The following is a 21,525-nucleotide window of genomic DNA, read 5'->3' as shown; positions in this document are numbered from 1 at the left end:
GTAATTTTAAAAGTTCGTGATAAAATTGATACAAAAGTAAAATATTATAGTATGACATATATTTTTTCCATAATAGTTTGTCGGCCTTCTTTGCCGTCAAATTCCGAGGATGAGGCATCTGGTGACTTGATGTCTAATTTTTGTTCAAAATTTTGCATGACTAAACTGATACAAAGATAACATTAGTGCGCCAAGTGACGAGAAATATAAACGACAAAAAGAAACTCGAGCAATCAAGTTGCTACAATGAAAATTTTAGTGAATACAAAGTAGCACCATACTGAAATTTCAATAGATAAAACGTCGTTTCTTCAATCGAAAATGGAATTTCATCTGGAAGGATAACTTTTTAGTAAGTTGATACACGTGCTCGATTAAAACAAAAGGTTTGATTTCGATACTCGCTTGTGTCGATGCTCCTTTGCACCTTTACTTTCCCTTCCTACCTTTCTTGTGTTCAATTTCCTCGTGCGGACCCCCTTAATTTATCATGCTAAAGCGACATGAATAAAATGATTAGGGTCGTATTCAATTCTTTGGACCGTGCCTATCGTGAAGTGTTGATTCAGTTTACTTGTCGCTGCAATCTCTTCCCATCCACCTCCTCGGTGCAAAACTATAGTACGCTTCAAAGATTTCTTATTATCAAATTATCAATCCTCGTCATGATCCGAACTTGTAATTAAAGAGAACCATATCAACTTTCTCAATTAATTGTTGTCATTAACATAGTAGTTGTTGTTGTTGTTGTTTTTTTTCCCCCCCGGTAGTATGTCATTAACATGGATAAAGTTGTTTTTCCCTGAGAATCTCTAGCTATTAATTTTTAATTCCCATCCAACCAATTTAATCTGTGGAAATTTCGTTTAATTGGGAAACCATTTTCTTTCGTTTTCTTCACGGTCGGCCGAAGACTAGACTTGGGAGAGTCAACCCAACCCGGAAAGACCCAAGTCCTCTCTCTCCCAGTCGCTACAAATTTACGGACGAAATTACCCCCATCCCACTTGCCATAGCTCTTCACATTAGCCCCAAGTATACGTCGGACATCAATTTTTCTTCTTTTTTTTTTCGAATTTTCCGGTGATCACGATAAATCATCAAGTCACGGGAATTTCATGGGAGATGGCGGAAGAATGCGGGAATCAGGAAAGACATTTATCGGAAAATCGAATGAAGGTCCCGCAAAATTTCGAAAAATATAGCACGGTCGACCCTCTAATCCTTCCATTATAGTTTCATCCATCCGTCTTTTTTATGCACTGAGTGGACTACAGTAATATTTTCTACCATAGAGGAAAGGTGTAATGATATAAGGTGCTCATTTAACAATTAAGAGATACAAAGTTCAATTATCACCACAAATTATGCGCTCTTTGTTCTTTTTATTTTCTATTCTTTTCTCGTACCAAGAATGCACTGCTTAGGTTAAAAAAAAGTATTTTAAGATTAAAAATTAAATTCGATGGGTCCCACAAACTACAACGGAAGAAGGCCATTGGTTGATGCTACGTCCACTCTCATTCCCATTGGTTGGAACTTGGAACTCCTCCACTTTTTTAATTTTCTCTATTATTATTTATTAGTCAACGGTCAACCTTGGACTGTCCACCGATGGCACGCCCCGTAATAATTGTGAAAGATGAGGTCAATCATCTCTCTAAGCGGAATGAGAGCTTCGTTAGTGTTATATAGTCTGAGCTGAAGCAGAGTGCTCTTCCAACGATCGCATTCCCCAGTGGCATCCTCGGAGGTCCGCTGGAGCTGCTCCACCCAACCAACAATGGCGGGGCAGGCTGTCAAGGCTTTTCCTTCCATCTTAGTTCTGACGCTGCATCTCTTCTTCCTCGCACGCTCTTCCTTCGCAGAGATCATCTTTGAAGAGCGGTTCGAAGGTAGTAATACCGTTGCTCCCCGTTACTGTTCTACTGACTCAGCTGCTGCTTCTGCCTCTTGATCGTATTAAAGGGATAAGTAGCTCGAAAGATTGGATTTTGGCCCTTTGGGTGCTCACAAGTGGTTGCTCGTGTTGGGTGTCCTTTTTACTTGGGTCGGCTGATGTCGGGAAAAAATGGGATGTTTCTGTTTTGGGGAAAATAACGATGAAATCTTCGGCGGACCCTTTTGGTCTTTTTGATGCCCGAGACAACAAAAGGAAAGTTTTGCCTGTTGGGTTTTGAGATTTTGTTATCTATAGAAACTTTGTCCTGAATTAGTTTCCTGATCACAAAATACTAAACAAATCCCTATGGAAGCTTAGATTATGGTAATGATTTCTCCATAGCTTAATTTCCCACGCTCTTGAGAGTAGATAAGTTTCTATTACTCCCGTGTTAAATGGGTGACTCATATTTGTTCTGTTTCTTCGATTTTAGATGGGTGGAAGGGCCGCTGGGTCGTGTCCGACTGGAAAAGGGCTGAAGGGAAGGCGGGTTCGTTCAAGCACACCGCTGGGAAGTGGTCCGGTGATCCAGACGATAAGGGTACCTTTTGGATTTATTTTCTTGCTATTTGTTTCTTGAGATGAAAGCCTTAAGTTACAGATGAAGGTGCCTTGATTTGTTTATTACTTTTGTATTATCCAAACATGTGGGCAAAATGCGGAAATCGTAGAAATGGGAGTGCAACAAAGTTTCGGGAATTTAAGACAAGCATATCATATATCATCTAAATTTTACATGACCAGTGAACAACATACCTCGGTTTGCTCTTTCGGTGTCAATTGACTCGGACATTTTCATGCATGTTTGGGGTTGAAGTGTTATGTCTGAATAACATATTATGATATATTCTCTTGTTTCCCATCTAATATTCTCACCTTTTCGCAGGTATCCAGACATCCTTGGATGCCAAACACACTGCCGTATCTGCGAAGATACCGGAGTTCAGCAACAAGAACCGGACTTTGGTCCTCCAGTACTCTATAAAGTTTGAGCAGGACATTGAATGTGGTGGTGGTTACATAAAGCTTCTCTCAGGATATGTCAATCAGAAGAAGTTTGGTGGGGACACACCTTACAGGTGCTTATGATTTGCCCAGCATTTCGTCTACATCTTAACAACTGTCTTCCCAAGGGAGTAGGAATTCAAATGGGATCACAGACTATATTTCGTGATCATTTCCACATTGTCATGAATACCATTAGGATAATGCATGATATTATAAGTAAAATCTGAATGTGCAGTGATAACTTTGCCCTCTCTTTTTTTTATCTTTAGCATTTATTTGGTGAATTGGCTTTACTTTTCTCTGTGCAGTGTGATGTTCGGACCAGATCTCTGTGGGACCCAGACCAAGAAACTCCATGTCATTCTCTCATACCAAGGACAGAACTACCCGATAAAGAAGGATTTGCAGTGTGAGACTGACAAGTTGACCCATTTTTATACATTTATACTTAGACCAGATGCTTCTTATAGCATTCTGGTTGATAATAGAGAGAGGGACTCAGGGAGCATGTATACTGATTGGGATATCCTTCCTCCGAGGAAAATTAAAGACGTCAAAGCAAAGAAGGTTTGACACCATGCCTCAACTTTACACCATCAATATTCTTATTCATGAAGGTTCTTAGTTTTTTCTTATGAGAAATTATCTTTATTGTCCATTTAAGAACTTATATTTACGACTCACATTTGATATGTTACAGCCTGCTGATTGGGATGACAGAGAGTATATTGATGATCCTAATGATGTCAAACCCAAGGTATTCTATGTTTAACATTTCTTGTTTCCAATGTCTTTTGTTGGACATAAGCTGTAGACTCAGAATATTGTTGGTCTTATTCAGGGATACGATTCAATTCCAGCTGAGATTCCTGATCCAAAATCTAAAGAGGTTAGTGTTTAATTCCTTTGATAACGCCGCTATCAGTGGACTGGTTATGGATCCCATATTTCTGGTTGCATTGTCAAGACCATCTTAGTTTTTTATCGGGATTTCCTTTTTCATGCATACTGCCCTGAAAAAAATATGGCTTAGCTTTATTCTGTCTACATTGGTAAAAAGTAGGAAAAATATGCTTGCTCACCTGCCATTTGTTTCCTATTCAGCCCGACAATTGGGACGAGGAAGAAGATGGCATTTGGAAACCTCCGAAAGTACCAAACCCAGCATACAAAGGACCATGGAAACGAAAGGTTTGTTGAAAGCATCAAAACTTAATGGATGTTTTGGGCTTAGATTGTTGGGATTCTACTGATAAGCTTTCTGTTTTGGCATGTCAGAAAATTAAGAACCCGAACTACAAGGGTAAATGGAAAACCCCTTGGATCGATAATCCTGGTACTGTGCAATCTACCTTTGAGTCATTTGTTCTCTTTCACTATTTTATGAAAGAAAATGCTATAAGTTCTATGTCCAGAGATTTACAGAGTTATATTTTCTTCTTTTTTATACAGAATTTGAAGATGACCCTGATCTTTATGTGCTGAAGCCAATTAAGTATGTAGGCATTGAGGTTTGGCAGGTGGGAATTCATCTGAAAGTTTCTTGCATATTTACTTCAGAAAGGAGGATCAGTTTAAGAAATTGTCATGGTAATTTTATTTCCTTTAACTCAGGTCAAGGCAGGTTCGGTCTTTGACAACATTTTGATTTGTGATGATCCTGCCTATGCAAAACAAGTGGTGGAAGAAGTATTTGCCAATCGGGAGGTCTGTCCTATTTGTCTGTTCTAGTAGATAGTTGCTTTTCAGAGATATTCAGCTCAAATTCTCATGTTGGTTGATTTCCAGGTTGAGAAGGAGGCATTTGAGGAAGCTGAAAAAATCAGAAAAGCACGGGAGGAAGAGGTGAGTTGCCTGAAGAGGTGATTGTATCATTGCGCCATATTTTTGAACCATTTAAAGGTTCCAATCACTTTCATCCTTAATGTGTACAGGAAGCTCAAAGAGCAAGAGAGGAAGGCGAAAGGAGACGTCGGGAGAGGGGTCATGATCGACGTTACCGGGATAGATACAGAGACAAGTATAGAAGGGTTAGTATATCTCGTGCTCTGAGATTTTATACAGTTTCTGGTTTTAGTGTGTCAGAGCCATAGTTTCTTACAAGTCCCTCTCATTGAGCTCATTACTAGACCAAGTATGCAAGTATGGATAAAATAGGAGAGACTGCTGATAAGATCATTCACAACCTCACAAACATGATCATGACTTGTCATGCTAGCATGATTTCTTGGGCATTTTTATCCGTACGAATGTGACTGAACATAGTGCATACTGATATGGAACGTTTTTGTTGCAGCATGATCGCCACGACTTCGATGATTATCATGTAAGCAAAGATTCTCTTCACTTTTTCCTTTTGGTCTAACTGGTATTGTAAACTCTGATATTACAATCCGAAGAGGTTCCATATCACTAAATAATCCATGTTGCCCATATTGCTCTGATAGTCTTGGATGCTTGTGGAATCGCCGCTTCATTAACCAAATGTCACTCTTATATCTGAAAGTTTGATATCGTCATGTTTTGCAGGATGAGCTTTGATAGAGCCATAAGCCTCAGCTCTTTGTTGGCATGTTCTCTGAGGATCGGTACGACTCGACTCCCCATCCTATGTAGTTTTGCGTCACGCTCAATGTTGTAAAAGCATGTAATTTCCAGAATGTCATATTCGGGGACATTTCCGTGACATGACATTGTACTTGTATTCCTATTGAAATTTTATGGAGACAAGAACTCTAGGTCTTCAATCTTTTGATTACATGTATCAGAACTCGAAGCTCCATAGAGTATTTCTTTTGCGTCTTGTAACAGAAGTTGACAGTCTGCTTTAGAAACTCTCATCATATGCAATCATCGACGAGATAATGCGAAAGAGACAGCAACATGAGGACGTTGTATCTCCTTGGAAACCTATATAAACTCATTTCGCCGAACTTGTTCCCCGACTCCTTGAAGATATTTTAGGAAAATTTTTGTGCTAATTTTACACTAACATTACGAATATGGATAGAGACCCTGGCCCCTCCTGCTCTCCCCACCGGTGCATCCAGCTTCAGCCGGTCGCATCCGGCGTTGTCCCCTCTTTCCTCGTAGGCAATCCCACCCCTCCCTATTTATTCATGTAAACATCCCCCGCCATACTGCAGTTGATGGCTTTTGTTTTCTCCGGCTCATTCGCGTCCTCCACCCTCTTTCTTTAGCCGTGTGGTGGGATCCTTCTCTCGTGGCCCCGATTCTTCCTCTACACTCGAGCTTCCCTCGCCGCTTTCCTAATCAGAATCAAAACCAAGTGGTGCTCCTCTGATCTGCTCTATCCTCCATTCTTTGGCCTGGATGCGTTCAAAACCGACTTCCTCTTATCAGATCGATCGGATTTAAGCCCGGTGGATGCCCTACTGGCATGAGGTGGGTCGACGCTACCTCTACCGAGCAGAAACGGTGGTGCCACCGACCCACAGAACCAAGAGATTTGATATGTTGAGATCCCTCCGATGTCTTATTACTGTAACTTTTTTTGTTGAGAATCTCGTGCATGTTTTTTAAGTAATGACAAATCCTCATCTCTATGGGGTAAAACAAAGAAGATAAAACGAAAGAAAGGCTACATAAACTTACCAGAATGGTCGAACTCTCGGACAGAAAACTATAGTTCAACAAAATAGAAAATAGTCGAATACAATAACGAAAGGCATAGCTCAATGCACTATTCTACTCGATAATTCATCCAATTGGCAACGGAGTACCCGAGTTGGAATAGTTATTTGCAGGACTGCTCCCTTCAAATGATCCTCTATTGGGAATAGAAGATCCGCTTCAATCATCGATCAGGTTTTAAATGGATGGAGTTCCTATTGTTCCCTTTGCATGGGGACTTGCTCCATTAGTTGGCACTAAACATGGCATTCGAAAATAACACGCTCGATAGGATATGGTAAATACGAAATCTCAACCTCAAACAATAAACACAATCCACTGGCCGTAACAAACCTTCAGATGAGACGCCAAGATTCAGTAAAAGTACACCCAAAAGCTACAATGTAGTCAAAGCAAAACCACCACAAGCTTACGAACCAAAACAGGAAACAGTATTCAACACCCTCTCATTTCTGTTATACGCGGAGAACTACATATGATCCTGCTAAAACATTTTGTAACAGACCAACCTCAATCTGTTCCATCTCCTCCTAACACGACTCTCGCAATGCCTAACAATTAGATAAGCTTCATGCCCAACCTCACTCATCTGTCATTGCCATCTAGTAGCGATCATGGCGCCTGGAAAGAGGAAACAAGAATCAATAAGAATAGGATAGAATCCTCATCTTTTTTCTTTATCTAGGCAGGAAATCAACTTCTGGAAGGATTTGACCATGTGAATGCAATCTTATACGAACCAGACACGTGATGGAATCAAATGTGAATATCAAGTCCAAGACAATTGCAGAGGAACAATATATAACCACTATACTCAGAAACGTCCCGAAAGATTCATTGTCTTTCTCGCGATTGAAAAAAAATGCTAAGCTCTTAGATTTGTTTCATACTATTGGGCCACCAAACTATGAATGGACAGAATTATCCGAAGCACTCTCTTAATATGTGTGTGTGTGCGTGCTTGTGTATAGAGAGAGAGAGATAGCAATCAAATGCTCCTATTGGAACAATTTAGTCATATTCTACAGAGAGGAATGCTAAGCTCTTCAATAATCAACGTGCAGGAGAACAGCTAAACATGGTCAAGAGATGTACCTGTGGCGATCATAATCCCTCGATCGCTCCCTTGATCGTGAGCGTGATCGACGACGACTTCTTGAATCATAGCCGCGAGAACGATCAGAGTCTCGGTCCCTTTCCCTGTCATATCCACGATCTCTGTCATAGTACCTGTCCCGATCCCTGCTGCTCCTACGATCATTATCCCTCCCTCGGTCGCGGCTATCTCCTCGGTCTCGGTCCTTACTTGATTCTCTATCTCGATCCCTGCTCCGCTCTTTTGATCTGTTCATGGGATTTCATTTTAGACAGAGTGGCAGGAGCAATACCTTCAGAAAAGTATGATTAGCAATATGAACAGCAGCATTCGAGAAGACACCAAACCTTACCTTCTATCATCATGGCGATCAACCTTGCGGGTCTTGTTTCTCTCTTCCTGAGAGTGAATTCAAGGAAAATTCCATTTAAATACTTCCCAAATTATGCGAGATCAATTGCAAAGAGGAGACAAAACAAGCTACAAGGATTCATGGTAGCTGAAAAAGCCATATTCAGTATGCCATAAACCAATAAGAACATTTTTCCTTCATTATAATAAGTAGAGCAGAAGGCTGACTTATTACTTGAATTCGGAAAAGGTTAAACAGGCAGACTTCTGAAAGATGTTGCTTTCCTGTAATGTGCTAGCTCATTTTTGTTGAAAGGTATCTTCAAGAGATATAAGCTTGTAACAGAGACTGAACTGAGGACGACAGGTTTTTAAATTGACATTCTAACACCAAACTTTTAACAAGCCGGAACATTTCCACAGGCATACTTCTTCAAAATATTCAATACAAGCCATGATAACCATTTTCATCACTAGATGCTATCTTTGCCTTCTCAGTAAAACACTAAACAATCAATCAGATGGACTGATGCTCATCACATCCATCAGGCTTCTTATTGTATCAACAGCACTTTCTGGATCAAGGGCCCTTACATAAGAGTCTCACATACAGCATAACTTGCTTTTTTCGAGCAAAGAAACTAAAACTTACTGTCAGAGGAAAAGAGTACGAAAAGAAAACACACATTTAGTCATATACCACTGAAAGGGGGAAGGGGAAAAAACAAATAGCAGGGCCCTGTTCTCATACCAACACATTCTCATACAAAAACAGTGAGTCAGGCCTTGGTCCCTTCGCAGCTAGGAATTTATTAAAACCTAAGTTCAATCTAGAAACAACAAAAATAGTTTATGGCCAATAACCGAACCTTTACATGCAACCAGAGCACCAAATCCTTACAAGCACCCATAGCATGTACTAAAAGCTGCCGATTCTTTCATATAACTGAGTCAACAAGTCGTAATGGCCGACAAAACCTAAGTCCACCTCAGAATCTAATTTGTTGGGGCCTATGCAATTAAGCCAGTTAATCCAAACTGAAAAATAAATTAAAAGGTCATTGCGTTTTATTCTCTTAAGTAAGAAAAACTCACAGATGCAGAGCAACTCAGAATGAAGAATGTGAACAAAATAGCAGCACCTGACAAACATATTACAGGTCAAACTTATATACATTCAAGAAAAGGTAAAAGTAGACAGCAACATGCAGGAAAAATATTTGGTTATCCACATCTATCAACAATATGAAGATCAATCCATCCATCCAGGAAAGGCCATCAATTCATGGGTGATAATACCTAAGTTTACTCACAATCAAGATCAACAAATCTCATTCAAGATACCTCTTGGGTAGGAAAGATACAAGAAACACCTAATGCAGGAACATCATATTGTGCCTGTGGGTTCTTTAACCATCAAATCAGCACAAAAACATGCAAGAGGACAGGCAAGGAGGGAATAATAATAAAAAAAAACAAATTAGTCTCAGCCGATATAATGCCAGGAGACTCCTCTTTTGCCTCTCTACAACCATCCGAATGAAAAGACAAGTCCACAACAGTTGATAATAGGCGATATTACTGACCTGCAACTCTGCTAATTTGTCACGGATTTGCATGTAGCCTAAATGAAGCTTTCCTCCAAAATGATCTGCTAAACGCCGATCACTGAAATAACAAGAGAATTAGAAGAATATGCTCAATCTATCAACAAGAATTGTTAGTAGCTATAATAAATTAATAATTGAATCATAAAATTGTAGCGCAACATTGTTGCTAATATAGCATGATTTTCAAATATAAAACGGAAAATAGACGCACATTCTTTAGCTGCAAAAGTAATCCTCGTAATACTGGGCCCAAAAGCCTGCTGGTGACAAGGAGGTATAATCTTCGGGTCAAAAGCTGAATTACTTAAAACCCAAACACCAATACTTTGCTCCCTAAGCTAGAGGTCTTTTAAAGAAATATCAACTTTACCTGTCATAAACACTGAGAAATGCTCCACAAATGTCACAAACACGTAGCTTCTGGTCGGTCTGTGAAAACAGCAGAATCCAACAAAAATTAAATAGCATATCCAGTGTGCAGATATGTACTTTAGTTGCAAACACATAGATAAAGCTTTTCTGAAATACTAACAATCACATGCTCTGGTTAACTACAGCTTCTGAAGTAGCAAATCAAGTGTAAAATAGGATTTTCATTTCTGTGACAGTTGATAAACAAATGCAGGTGTTCATTCTGTTTTCTTTTCCATTTGGTTGAATCAAAGATATAGCTTCATATGCAAGTTAATTTGCACTCACAATTCGCACATCGGCAGCTGTGTACTTGGTAGATTCTTGTACAGGCTCCTGTCTGGCATGAAGCTGAAGGAAAGAAGATGAATAAATCACTCCTGAAACTTCCAGTATCAATCCAGATGGACAAAATAGCTTAAGTCTGCGAAGACTAGGAAAAAAAGAAAAATACCTTTTTAAGTGCTTCAGCCTCTTCCAGAGCCTTCTGTGCCTCATCTACCATTCCCTGCTCACCTGAAGAATGTAGATAACTTCAGGAAGTTAGTCCATCCACATACAGACCGCTTATATCTAAAATTATCAATTTCATTTCTAAGAGCCATTTAGACATGATCCAGTCATTTGGACTGGTAATCATGATGACAACAAAGAGATTAGCATCTATAGCATATCAGTTAGAAGGCAGAAGCAACCTAAAACCCAAAAATCAAAAGCTGAACAGGTTTTGTTCCTGTAGAGACATAGATATCTAACAGCTTCATACAGTTTTATCAGACAAGAAGCAAGAATAGCCTACGACTCAAATAATCATATCCTAGGAGGGTTATTTGAACTGAAATGAGTACAACACGCGCACAAGATGGCCCAAATTTCCAGACAAGATGACTCACCAAGTTCCTCCGCCTTCTTCAATTTTTCATTTATCATTTCTTGGGTGCGAGGATCAGCAGTGACAGCAGGCGGGGGTGCCAAAGGTGGTGCATTTGGCACTGGTTGTGGTAAAGATGCCCTATCTTTATTGAATGCATCCAAAAGAAGCATAGACTGACATAAACCACATGCATAAAGCCAACATGTTATAAAGATATCCATAAATATCTCAGGGCTTTTGATCAGATTTTCAACCAACTGAAAACTTCAACCCTTTCCCAATCGAAAAATTCCAGCCTGAACTAGATTTTGATATTATCTGAAACATAAGAAACCAAAATCTAGAATTAAAAAAAAAAGGATCAAAACAACTCCTACCTGTTTATCTGCTCTTCTAGTCCTCAGTTCTTCAACAATTTCTAAAGCTCGGATTTTAAGATCAGTCTTGCCTTCAAGATCTGCAAATCAAAGACAATCAGATGCATCATGGGTCATCAGCACCTTATTGACGAAATCAGTGGCACATAACATGGACAATACCACTAACCAAAGTAGCCACTCTACAAAAAATAAAAATATAACAAAACTACTCTTAGAAAGAGATAAGAGTGCCTACAGAACTGACAGTAAGGTGAAATGGATAAGACAAGTACTGGAAAGATGAATTGCAAGAGGCTTTACTATCTATCAGACATGAGAAGAATATACAGAAGAAACTTCCAACAAAGCAACCTGGGATAGCAGAGCTGCAAAATAAGAAAGTTACCATATTGATCAGCTTCTTTCAGCTTCTCCTTTATCTGTTTCGACAGTTCAAGTATCTCGGGGGTCTGCACTTAAACCAAGCCAAAGTAACTAGACTTGTCTTACCAAGTAAGCAAGCATTACAATTATGTAGATGAATGACATGTCACACCTGCGTAACCTCAGAAACAGAAATTGCAATAGCAGCCTTAGCATCATCCTCTTCGAGTCTTTTGAGGGCTCTGGCGATTTTCCGATCACACTCAACAATAAGTCGGTCAATAACATCTTCCAAGTCTCTGTCATAATTATCAAGACCTTTTGCTTTGGCTTCTTCGTATCTGGGGGAGAGTTAAAGCGACAAAGCTAGAAAAATAATAGGCACATGACCAAAACCTTCAGCACATGATACAATATATGAATTGTTCTCAAATTCTCCACACCATTGTAATCTTCAATCAGCGCGCTAAACATCCATAAACCGAAGTCGCACTTTCCCGTAACAAAGATCAATTGCTATAGAGCTATTTCACTGCAGAATAAAGCAAGAATGCAGCACAAAAGGATACTCTTTCCTGAGTTGCAAGGAGTGGACCTTTGGGCACGGCCCCATATCCATTTTCTGAAAAAAGAGAAAAAGAAAAGCTTGAGAAACGACAATGGCAACCTAATATCTGGAAAAGGACAACCCATAATTAAACCTAAGAAGCTCTAACAACTACTAGTATTCACCGACACTAACAGCAACAGCCAGCAATCAAATGCAAGAGCAAACTGCTACAGTTGCGAAGAATAGAATTCAATAGTGGAGGTGAAGAGAGAGAGAGTTACGGTGAGCTGGAAGAGCTCGTGAGGGCAGAGGCCGACGAGGAACATGCGGCAGACGTCACGATCGTAGTACTTGCGATTAACCTCCCTCACGTCGCCGTTCCGGTTGGCTCCCATGAGCACGTCCAGCTGCTTCCTTATCGCGTCCATCTCTCACCTCCCTGAATCGCACGTGTTAGGGTTTGGGTTTCCCAGGAGAGGAAGAGGAAGAGGAAGACGAAAAAGAAGAAAACGGAGACGCCCTCGCAGTTTCTAGCAGCAGATTTGTGCTCGATCGCGATTACACTTCTTTCCCGACGAAATTGCTTATATGCCCTCCGATTTCAGCTTAATTAAATTGGAATACCTTTATCTGTAACTGCGCCCCCCTCCCCCGACTTCGTTTGGGACTCCACTCCATTCCAATTATAAATAAATATATTTATTTATGGTTATAATGATTGTATTGTTAAATTATAAAAAAAAATGAGAAAAGTAATGAATAGTTGAGATAAAGTAATTATTGTGTTGTTAAATTGTTAAAAAACGCTAGGTGCGTCCAGCCCACCCCACTACCAACCGCGCAGAGCAGGTGGTGCCACTGAACCACCTTCGCGCCCCTCACCACATCTGCCTCCTCTGCCGCACCTAGTCGGCTTCAGGAATCTGCTGCACATTGACATATTCTCAACGTCGACAAGATGTCGAGCGATCCTTTGCCAATATTCCCAGATGATGAAGGCCCCTTTCCTGCAGCACCTAACCCTCCATTGTGAGCAATTAATTTCACGTGCCAATTTTATTGACAGTTGCAACCATTTTATATTTTTACCGTGCCTTTGAAATTGATTTTGACGAAATGATCGATGGAAGTATTCGTGTTGGGCTTGAAGCAGGCATTTGACATCTCTTGATGGTCATGATCTCGACTAAAGATTGATAAATAATCACCACCATCTGCGGGTGGTCGAATACATAGGACATCAGGGTTTGAAGCGTGAAGATCGGCTCATCCTGTGTTTGCTCGGGACCGTCGTGTCATTGAAGGAGCTAATCATCGAAAATATCGGGACCCATTGTTCTTACCATTATAGTTTTCTGCATTCTGAGAAGAAATTATGGAATTTGATACGACTGTGCCGAGGGAGCTCTACCGGATGCTACTGGCGGAGGAGTTCAATTAGCTATGAACCAGAATGGGATGGCCTCCACACGGCCAGAGTTTCTAAATTAGCATTCCAGAGACATTCAAGCAAAGAATGCTATGCTATGCTATGCTATGCTATGTGTTGAGGAATAAGTCTCCGAGAACAACTCCAAAATTTCCATGGACGGGGTAATGGTTGCCTCAGTTAATTAAGAACTTTCGACTTTGTTTTCTGGCCCCGATCATGAGAATGATTATTCTCCGATTCGGGAATGTTGGTAGAGACCTTTTTCACCATGGATTAATTGGAGACATATATAATATACAATACAATGGCAAAACAAAAAAAGATTGTTTAATTAAGCTACGTCAAGTGTCATTCCAAGATTAATAAGGTATTGTCATGTGTTAGATCCCTAGCTCTCTATCATTCATTCACATTTGATTTATCCATGAGAGATTACTTTATTAATTAGAAATATTTAATGCACCACAATATTTCAAATAAACAAGGCCAATCATATATAGAATCACATTTCAACAATTAATTTTAAATTTTCTTATTCATCTCAATCTCTTTCATTTACCGATCGGCCTTTAAGAGCAATTAATTTTAAATGTTCTTTTTCATCATAATCTCTTTCATTTACCGACCGGCCTTTTATCTTTAAGAACAATTAATTTTAAATATTCTTTTTCATCTTAATCTCTTTCATTTATCGATCGGCCTTTTATCTTTAAGAGGAAGAGTGCCATTCCCGTGCTTTTAAATTCATCACCCAATTTTTTTCTCATAGAATCCTAGACCATTAATTCAATTCCTCAAATTTCATAGCCCCAATCAAGAAATTAAATAATGGGACAATATTGAGCGATGATATTTTCAAAATTATATATATTAAACAATATGGTGTTAACAACCATCTCTAATCGATTAATTTTGAAATCATAATAAAATTAAATAACGAGACTATTTTTGGCTAGGATGATAACCTCAAAATTATATGTACATCAATATGATCTTCACAACACATTTCTAATCTATTAATTTTGAAATCATAATAATAATTAAATAACATGACCATTTTTGACTATGATGATACTCTCAAAATAACAAGAAATTTTAAATAATGCTGTCTAAATAAATAATGCTGGAATAGCTACTTTTTAAATTATGTTCGTTGTGCACGTATAACTTTAGTTAGTATATAGTAAAACGACTAACCATAATAAAATAACAAGAAATTTTAAAATTTCCGCATAATATAATAACAAATACTTTGAAGAACTTATATGTTTCATGGGAAGTAAATTACATATGAAATCATATTTTCAAAAATATAATAACGAAAAACTATGAAATAATAAAAATCTGAACATAATCATAAGTTTTTACTAATTAACCAACATTAATTTGATGGAAAAAATAAAAGTAATGTAGAACTTAATAATAAAATTATAAATGAAGCTTTCATAACACAATGCATTAATAAAAATACTAAGTTAACCACAAAATGCATGGGATAATTTATATTGCAATCATAACTAATTATCATAATTTTGATTCAAATAATTTTATTCATTTCATTTAATTGTCAATTTGAGAATTATCCAAAACTTAATTCTACAATCGTAAGTTAATTTATATTTACAATGATCTAATTATATACAAAATATATCATTTTTCATGGTAATAATCCCGTGCAATGTGGGTCTCATGGCTAGTTTATTTATCTATTCCAAGTCTATCTGAATAAAATCTGGTCATTCTAATAAATATAGTTGCACTTAGCGAAATATGGCCGGTGCTGCCATGGGTTAGCTATGAAGGAATTAGACCTTGAATTCGCAGTTGGATTATGAAGGGTTCTGAATAATTATAATTGCATCATCTTCTATAATCCATCCATCTATATCCATCTATATCCTTATATATAGTAAAATTGACTCCGATAAGCGATTAATATGCATACATTTAATAGGGTTAGAAATATCGATTTGCTTTATTTATCAATTAATTTTCATAAAATTTTCTTATTCTTATTAAATTTGAAAAATAAATAAAAATATATATGTTTACATTGCTTTAGCCACTGTACTTATTTTTTTCCAATTAAGGTCGAAGTTATGATATAATTTGAGATTATTTATATAACTACAAAATATATTTCAATTATAATATTCATATATCCATTTATCTATATATATATAGTAAAATACATATGAGAAAAATCCTCGAACTAATATAATTTAGAAAATTATCTTATAAGAAGTCCTAATTAATAAACGTAAAAATCGATTTCTAAATAGAATATAATATGTAGATTATATATATATATTTGGGTTAGAAGGTCTATATAAATGACAATTGCATAATTTCATAATTAGAAAAAAATTAAATTTAAAATGTTCAAATTATCAATGGGATATTAAATTAATTAATTAATTAAATGACTTAAAAGCAAGTTTTTTATTTAAAAAATCTAAATAAATCACGTAACTTTATGATAACAAAAATAGGACCCTAAAAAAACAGTTAATTGTTATTTACGTAATTTTCAGAAAAGATAAAGATTATCACAAGCCACTAATTTAATGGAATTAAGGTTATTTGAAAAATTAAAATTTATCATAAATCGTCAATTCACGCAAGTGCACATATCGTTTCGAGTAATATATCAGAGTAAGAGTATCGTCCTATAGAGACTGATCAAGACCTCACTAAGTACCAAAACTATCACAACTACCTTTTATCCGGATGATCGATTGAGTTTCAAAAGAGTGGATTAAACTAAATTTTAAAACTAAATTGGAGCGATAAAGTAAACATGAGTAATGTCAATGGAGATGAACCTAGAACTTTCAATTTTCTATAGTATCTTATATAAAATCGATCATTCTCTCTCTATTCTATCAAATTCATGAATTGCTAACCTAAGATTCTATTATCTTTCTACTTCTCTTCCGAGCATTGCAGAAACCTATTCCCTGTATCAAATTAACTACTCTATTCCTAGACAATTAATAAGTGGGAATCCATTAATCATCAACCCTAATTGACTACTTAAGGCGTTCAGGTATATTTCTATCCCTCGCATGAATTGGTCGGTTTTACAACTCAAGCTAAACTTAAGCTATCCTATTCACGACTTAACATAGAATCCTCTTCCAAGCTCATCTAGATTTTCTAATCAATTCAACTGGTAGCCAATGAATTGAAAGCATTAAGATCGAGATAAGGACTAGCGATTCAATCGAACTCAATGGAAATAAAAAAGAGAATTCTGAATTCTATATAAAAATACTAGGTTTCATTGAAGATCTAGAAAAATAAGTTTAGCTCATGATCATAAAAGTGAACATCAAATCCATAGAAGAAAACATGAATATGGTAATAAGAATTGAAATAGATACAAGAATGAAAGACGTAGCTGGTCTTCTAACTCGAACCGTCGTCGTCACGCTCTCGATCTCCCCTTCTTCTTGCACCTAACTCTCTGTTCTCTCCTGTGGTGTGTGCCTCCTCTCTGTTCTCAACGTTCTGTCTTAATCCCCACCTTAAACAGACGCGACTAACCTTTAAAGAGTCTCGAAAATCTCTCCCCAAATCAAGAGATATTCTTTCCTAAATTAAACTTTTAATTCCCTATTTCTAAGATAAGAGGATATCCTCTAAATTCCAAGAGTATTATTACCAAGAAAATAAAGATAATTCCCCCTTAATTTTTCTCTCTAAGCATGCTCAAGACCCACACAAAAGACCGAGATAAACTGAAGTCGGCCATGTGAACTGATTAGCAACGGTCATGACCTCCAAGCCTCACGGTCGTGACCACGACTTCTATGTGCTTTCAACCCTTCACGACAGTCACAAACCCCTGTGTTGACGGTCATAAACTCTTTACTCTTTGTAAAATTGCACGTATCTCGAACTTCTTCAAGTCATATCTTTATCGTTCGGCCTCCAATTCACGTATTGCTCGAGCCTTGATAATCCCAATTGAACAAGCTTTCATCCATATGCATTTGACACCAAAATTAGTAAATTAAACCTACCCAAATATCAAGAAATTAGAGGCTGCGAAAAGCTCAATTCATGAACTAACTATAAGGCTCATTTGGTTTGTAAGTGTAATTTTAAAACCATAACTTAACTTAATTCTACCCACAACCAAACAAAATAACTTATTAAAAGTCAAACAAGTGGACCACATACATAAATATTTATACCACTCCATTATAATACAATTCTATTATAATAAATTCACAACACCATCGCTCCATTTTGTCCTTTTCAAAATCAAAATCTCATTTTAAATCCATTTTGTCATTTTCAAAATCAAAATCTTATTTTAAAATGTTATTGTCAAACCAAACGCGTTGTAAGACTCAAAAGCCTATCAAAATGCAATCTAATGTCAATTATACTATAAACCGACTTATACTTAACCTAAACTCGAGATCTAACTTTAAATAAGTCCATAAAAGGTATTGAATAACTCTATTTCATAGAGTTAACAGGTGGCTCGGGAGTGCCGGCCGTGACCAACGTCGCTCGACCAACTGGCCATGACCAACGAGGACGTTGATCCTTATGGGGGGACGATTGTTAAGGACTGAACTAATTGTCCCACATCGACTGTATGGGCAATTGATTTTGTGAGGTTTATAGACTAAATGAGCTCACCCACCTAATAAACTAGTTTTTTTGGGTTAGGCTCTCCTGTTTAGTCTATATAACACACAACTTATGAGACATTTTTGCCTTAACTAGCTAGGAGTGAAAGAAAGATACTGATGAGTCGATCTAGACTAGCAAAGGTTGTAATTGATACAATCATCTTTCATGCTCACATGGCGATAATCTTTCTCGATCCTCGACTACGGTCATTCCCAAATACTTTTCTTCGAGCCCACCCGTGCTAAAAGGTGCAAGTAAATCTCGTAGCAAAGCTTGTTTTGCATATAAAATCTCAGATGTTATCATCATATACTGATACAACAAACACGGATAACTCTAAAATAACACTACTGTCCTACCACTATGATTTATCTTAATATCCATTTAGTATAATCATAAGTCATACACGCCATTAAATACACTTCAGGTACTCTACGCACCAGGAGAATTTCTCTATAAATAGAAGGCACTGAAGGGCAAAAGTAAGCCCATTCTTCCCCTCTCCACCATTTGTGAGCTTCTCTCTCTATCTCTAATTTGGGTGTCGGGTGTCTTCCCTGGGGGCAACCTCGAGGTGTTGCAAGTGGAGGGGAACTATCGGAAGGAGGGCGACGGAGGACCTGAGGTCAAGGGACGACGTGAGGTCGAGGACCTTAGGACCCGAGGTCGAAGGCACGAGGTCGAGGGATGACGTGGGGTGGAGGACTCAAGGGCAAGGACGATGTGAGGTCGAGGACCCCGTGGTCGACGGATGACGTGAGATCAAGGGCAACGTGATGTCAAGGACCCAAGGTCGATGGACGACGTGATGTCGAGGACTCAAGGTCGACGGATGACGTGAGATCAAGGACCCGAGGTCGAGGGAGTGAGGTCGAGGGACGACGTGAGGTTGAGGACCTGAGGTCAACGGACAACGTGAGATTGAGGACGACACGAGGTGGAGGACCCTAGGTTGAGGGATGACGTGAGGTCAAGGATGATGTGAGGTCGAGGGCCTGAGGTCGAGACCCCGAAGTTGATGGACGACCTGAGGTTGACAAAAGACCGAAGGTCGATGTTCGATGGACGACGTAATAGGAAGACGGATTTATCAAAGGGATAGAGATAGAAAAGAATAAGGGATCCACGAATCAACCCATCGGGGACCTTCAGAAATGCGACGACTAAGGTGTGGAGACACGTGCCCTGGGAAAAACAATGTCACGTCATTGGCGTCATCTATGGGAAACTTACAAAAAACCAGATGAGATAGAACATAACTAAAGGACGGGCATGGTAACCCCTCAATGAAGAAGGCCATGCATCATTATGTTCGGATAAGAAGTTCCTTCAGGCATGACCTTGCTCGAGGGGGATGAACCCTTGGTGAGGGAGATCACCGAGTAAGGAGTTACCTCGAGCGCGACCATGCCTAGGATAAAAGATATCTTAGAGGGGTCTCCCAAGATTAAATGTGGGGGGCATGACCGTGCGGTCATGAACCTCACGGTGGAAGCCAAGTATACATGTGCATTGGTACCATGATGCCCTAGGTGAGACCATTCCCAGGAAGGATCTTTTCTTGGAAGGAGACTTCTAGTGGGCCAAGAGCCGGGGGCATGAACCTCAGTGGTGGAAACACGATGATGCTTTAGTATGACCATCCTTGAGGAGGAGCTTAGCTCTAGAGAAGACCTCTCAAGAACCATGTGTTGGGGTTATGACCTCTCCACGACGAATGTCATTGACAATGACCCCCCGTTGAAAGAGATTAGATACGACTGTTTCCAGGCAAGAAGTAAGCCGAGCATGACCACGCTCGCGAATGATGATACTAGGAGCACATCTCGAAATCAATGGGCTTGGGTAACCCCTGTCATATGTGCTCTAGAGAAGAAGAAGAAGCTAGTTGGAAAACGTTTCATCCTGAGGCATTTTTCAATCCCGAGCATGGGAAAGCTTAAGGTTCCCGCCCACCTTAGAAAAAACGAACAAAGTATAATTTTCTTATTCAATGGGAAGGGAGACCCTCCTGCCACGCAGACATAAGGCAGGGGATGATCTTCGTGCTCTTTTCATTCAAGCCATGTAGGGAACTTAGTCTTCCCACGTGCCAGTCCGGGCGAGAATCCTGGGACGATGAGCAGGCTCACGACCTCACGACATGCAAGCGAGGGATGATGAGATGGAAAACGCCACGACCATGTCGATGAGAGGGGGCCGACGATCAATGATCGACAGACAATGGGTGGCGCGCTGGAGTAACCCCATTGCCACACCCACATTGACAACAACCGCATGATGGACAATATCGAGACCTCACGCTCAAGTGGTGGGCAGAAAAACAATGGATAACCCCATGACCATGGCGATGAGCAGTTGCCGACGGCCAATGACCAACAGATGATGGATGACGGATGATGAGGCAACCCCAATGACCTCACGTCCACGTCGACGGATGATGAACGATAAACAACATTGCGACCCCATGACACCATGCTGATAGGCAGTGGCCGACGGTCAATGATCAACGGACGATAGGCGACGCATGATGGAGTAACCCACTACCACGCCCACATTGACAGCCAACGGATGTTGGACAATCTCGAAATCTCACGACCAGATCTAGCTAACGGACTATGGACAATCCCAAGACCTTACGTCATGCGAGGGTGTAACCATGCATTGACACAATCCCGGGGGCCTCTGGGCAATACCATGAGATTCAATTAAGTGGCCCCATTACATATGATCCTGTGACTTGCTGACATGAGACCATCCGTCCATGTGATCGGATGATAAGCAGCCAAACAATTGATGACTATACAACCATCGACTAGATGACAAGTCCATGCGACTGGTGGGTGACCATGCGACTGGGTGACCAGGGCGACAGTTGATCGCATGGCTGACTTGATCCTCGCATAGAGGATGATCCATATCAACCAGCCGAGTGCGATGCCCCTGCTCCTCTATTCTCATGGGTTATAGGTTAAGTTCTGTGTCCGAGACTGCCTTACCTCACCTGGATATCAACAATGATAGACATTGACTCGGTGAACTACAATCCACTCGAGCTCAGCTCTTGAGACCACTTCGCCATGGTTAGTGATTAGTGAACAGAAGGAAATAGATTTTATTTGACCACAAGACGGTTTGCCTTTTATCCATCGAAATGTAAGCACTACAACAATGTTACGATGCCCCAAAAAAAATGACCAA

At 39.2% G+C, this 21,525-nt stretch overlaps 2 protein-coding genes across 7 annotated transcripts; one reads left to right on the top strand and one right to left on the bottom strand.

Moving 5' to 3' along the window:
- The first annotated feature begins 1,711 nt into the window (after nt 1–1,711).
- Nucleotides 1,712–5,832, top strand: LOC116212054 (calreticulin-3). 2 transcript variants are annotated; one of them, XM_031546639.1, is made up of 14 exons: nt 1,713–1,895; nt 2,376–2,483; nt 2,829–3,021; nt 3,259–3,517; nt 3,651–3,707; nt 3,792–3,839; nt 4,055–4,141; nt 4,229–4,286; nt 4,403–4,470; nt 4,565–4,657; nt 4,739–4,795; nt 4,885–4,980; nt 5,247–5,276; nt 5,480–5,832. In XM_031546639.1, the coding sequence occupies exons 1-14, from the start codon at nt 1,784–1,786 to the stop codon at nt 5,489–5,491; spliced, it is 1,278 nt and encodes a 425-aa protein (XP_031402499.1). In that variant the 5' UTR covers nt 1,713–1,783; the 3' UTR covers nt 5,492–5,832. The 2 variants fall into 2 exon arrangements, 1 of the variants encoding a protein (XP_031402499.1); XR_004157805.1 differs by having other exon boundaries at nt 1,712–1,895; nt 4,885–5,276.
- Nucleotides 5,833–6,877: 1,045 nt separating this feature from the next.
- On the bottom strand, nt 6,878–12,805 carry LOC116211399 (putative RNA-binding protein Luc7-like 2). 5 transcript variants are annotated; one of them, XR_004157662.1, is made up of 14 exons: nt 12,521–12,805; nt 12,259–12,311; nt 11,862–12,030; nt 11,712–11,775; nt 11,324–11,403; nt 10,966–11,119; nt 10,527–10,588; nt 10,361–10,423; nt 10,032–10,090; nt 9,873–9,918; nt 9,638–9,719; nt 9,147–9,193; nt 8,053–8,099; nt 7,870–7,948 (listed from the first exon to the last, which is right to left on the bottom strand). XR_004157662.1 is itself a non-coding variant. In XM_031545764.1 (13 exons), exons 1-13 carry the CDS (start codon nt 12,665–12,667, stop codon nt 7,207–7,209), a joined length of 1,248 nt encoding a protein of 415 aa, XP_031401624.1. In that variant the 5' UTR covers nt 12,668–12,805; the 3' UTR covers nt 6,878–7,206. The 5 variants fall into 5 exon arrangements, 1 of the variants encoding a protein (XP_031401624.1); XM_031545764.1 differs by lacking the exons at nt 9,147–9,193; nt 9,873–9,918 and adding an exon at nt 6,878–7,225 and having other exon boundaries at nt 7,700–7,948; XR_004157661.1 differs by lacking the exon at nt 9,147–9,193.
- Between the last annotated feature and the right edge of the window lie 8,720 nt (nt 12,806–21,525).

The sequence above is a fragment of the Punica granatum genome, chromosome 6 (assembly GCF_007655135.1).
Source record: "Punica granatum isolate Tunisia-2019 chromosome 6, ASM765513v2, whole genome shotgun sequence".
In the NCBI taxonomy this organism is placed as follows: domain Eukaryota; kingdom Viridiplantae; phylum Streptophyta; class Magnoliopsida; order Myrtales; family Lythraceae; genus Punica; species Punica granatum.
This window is presented reverse-complemented; position numbering and strand designations above follow the sequence as displayed.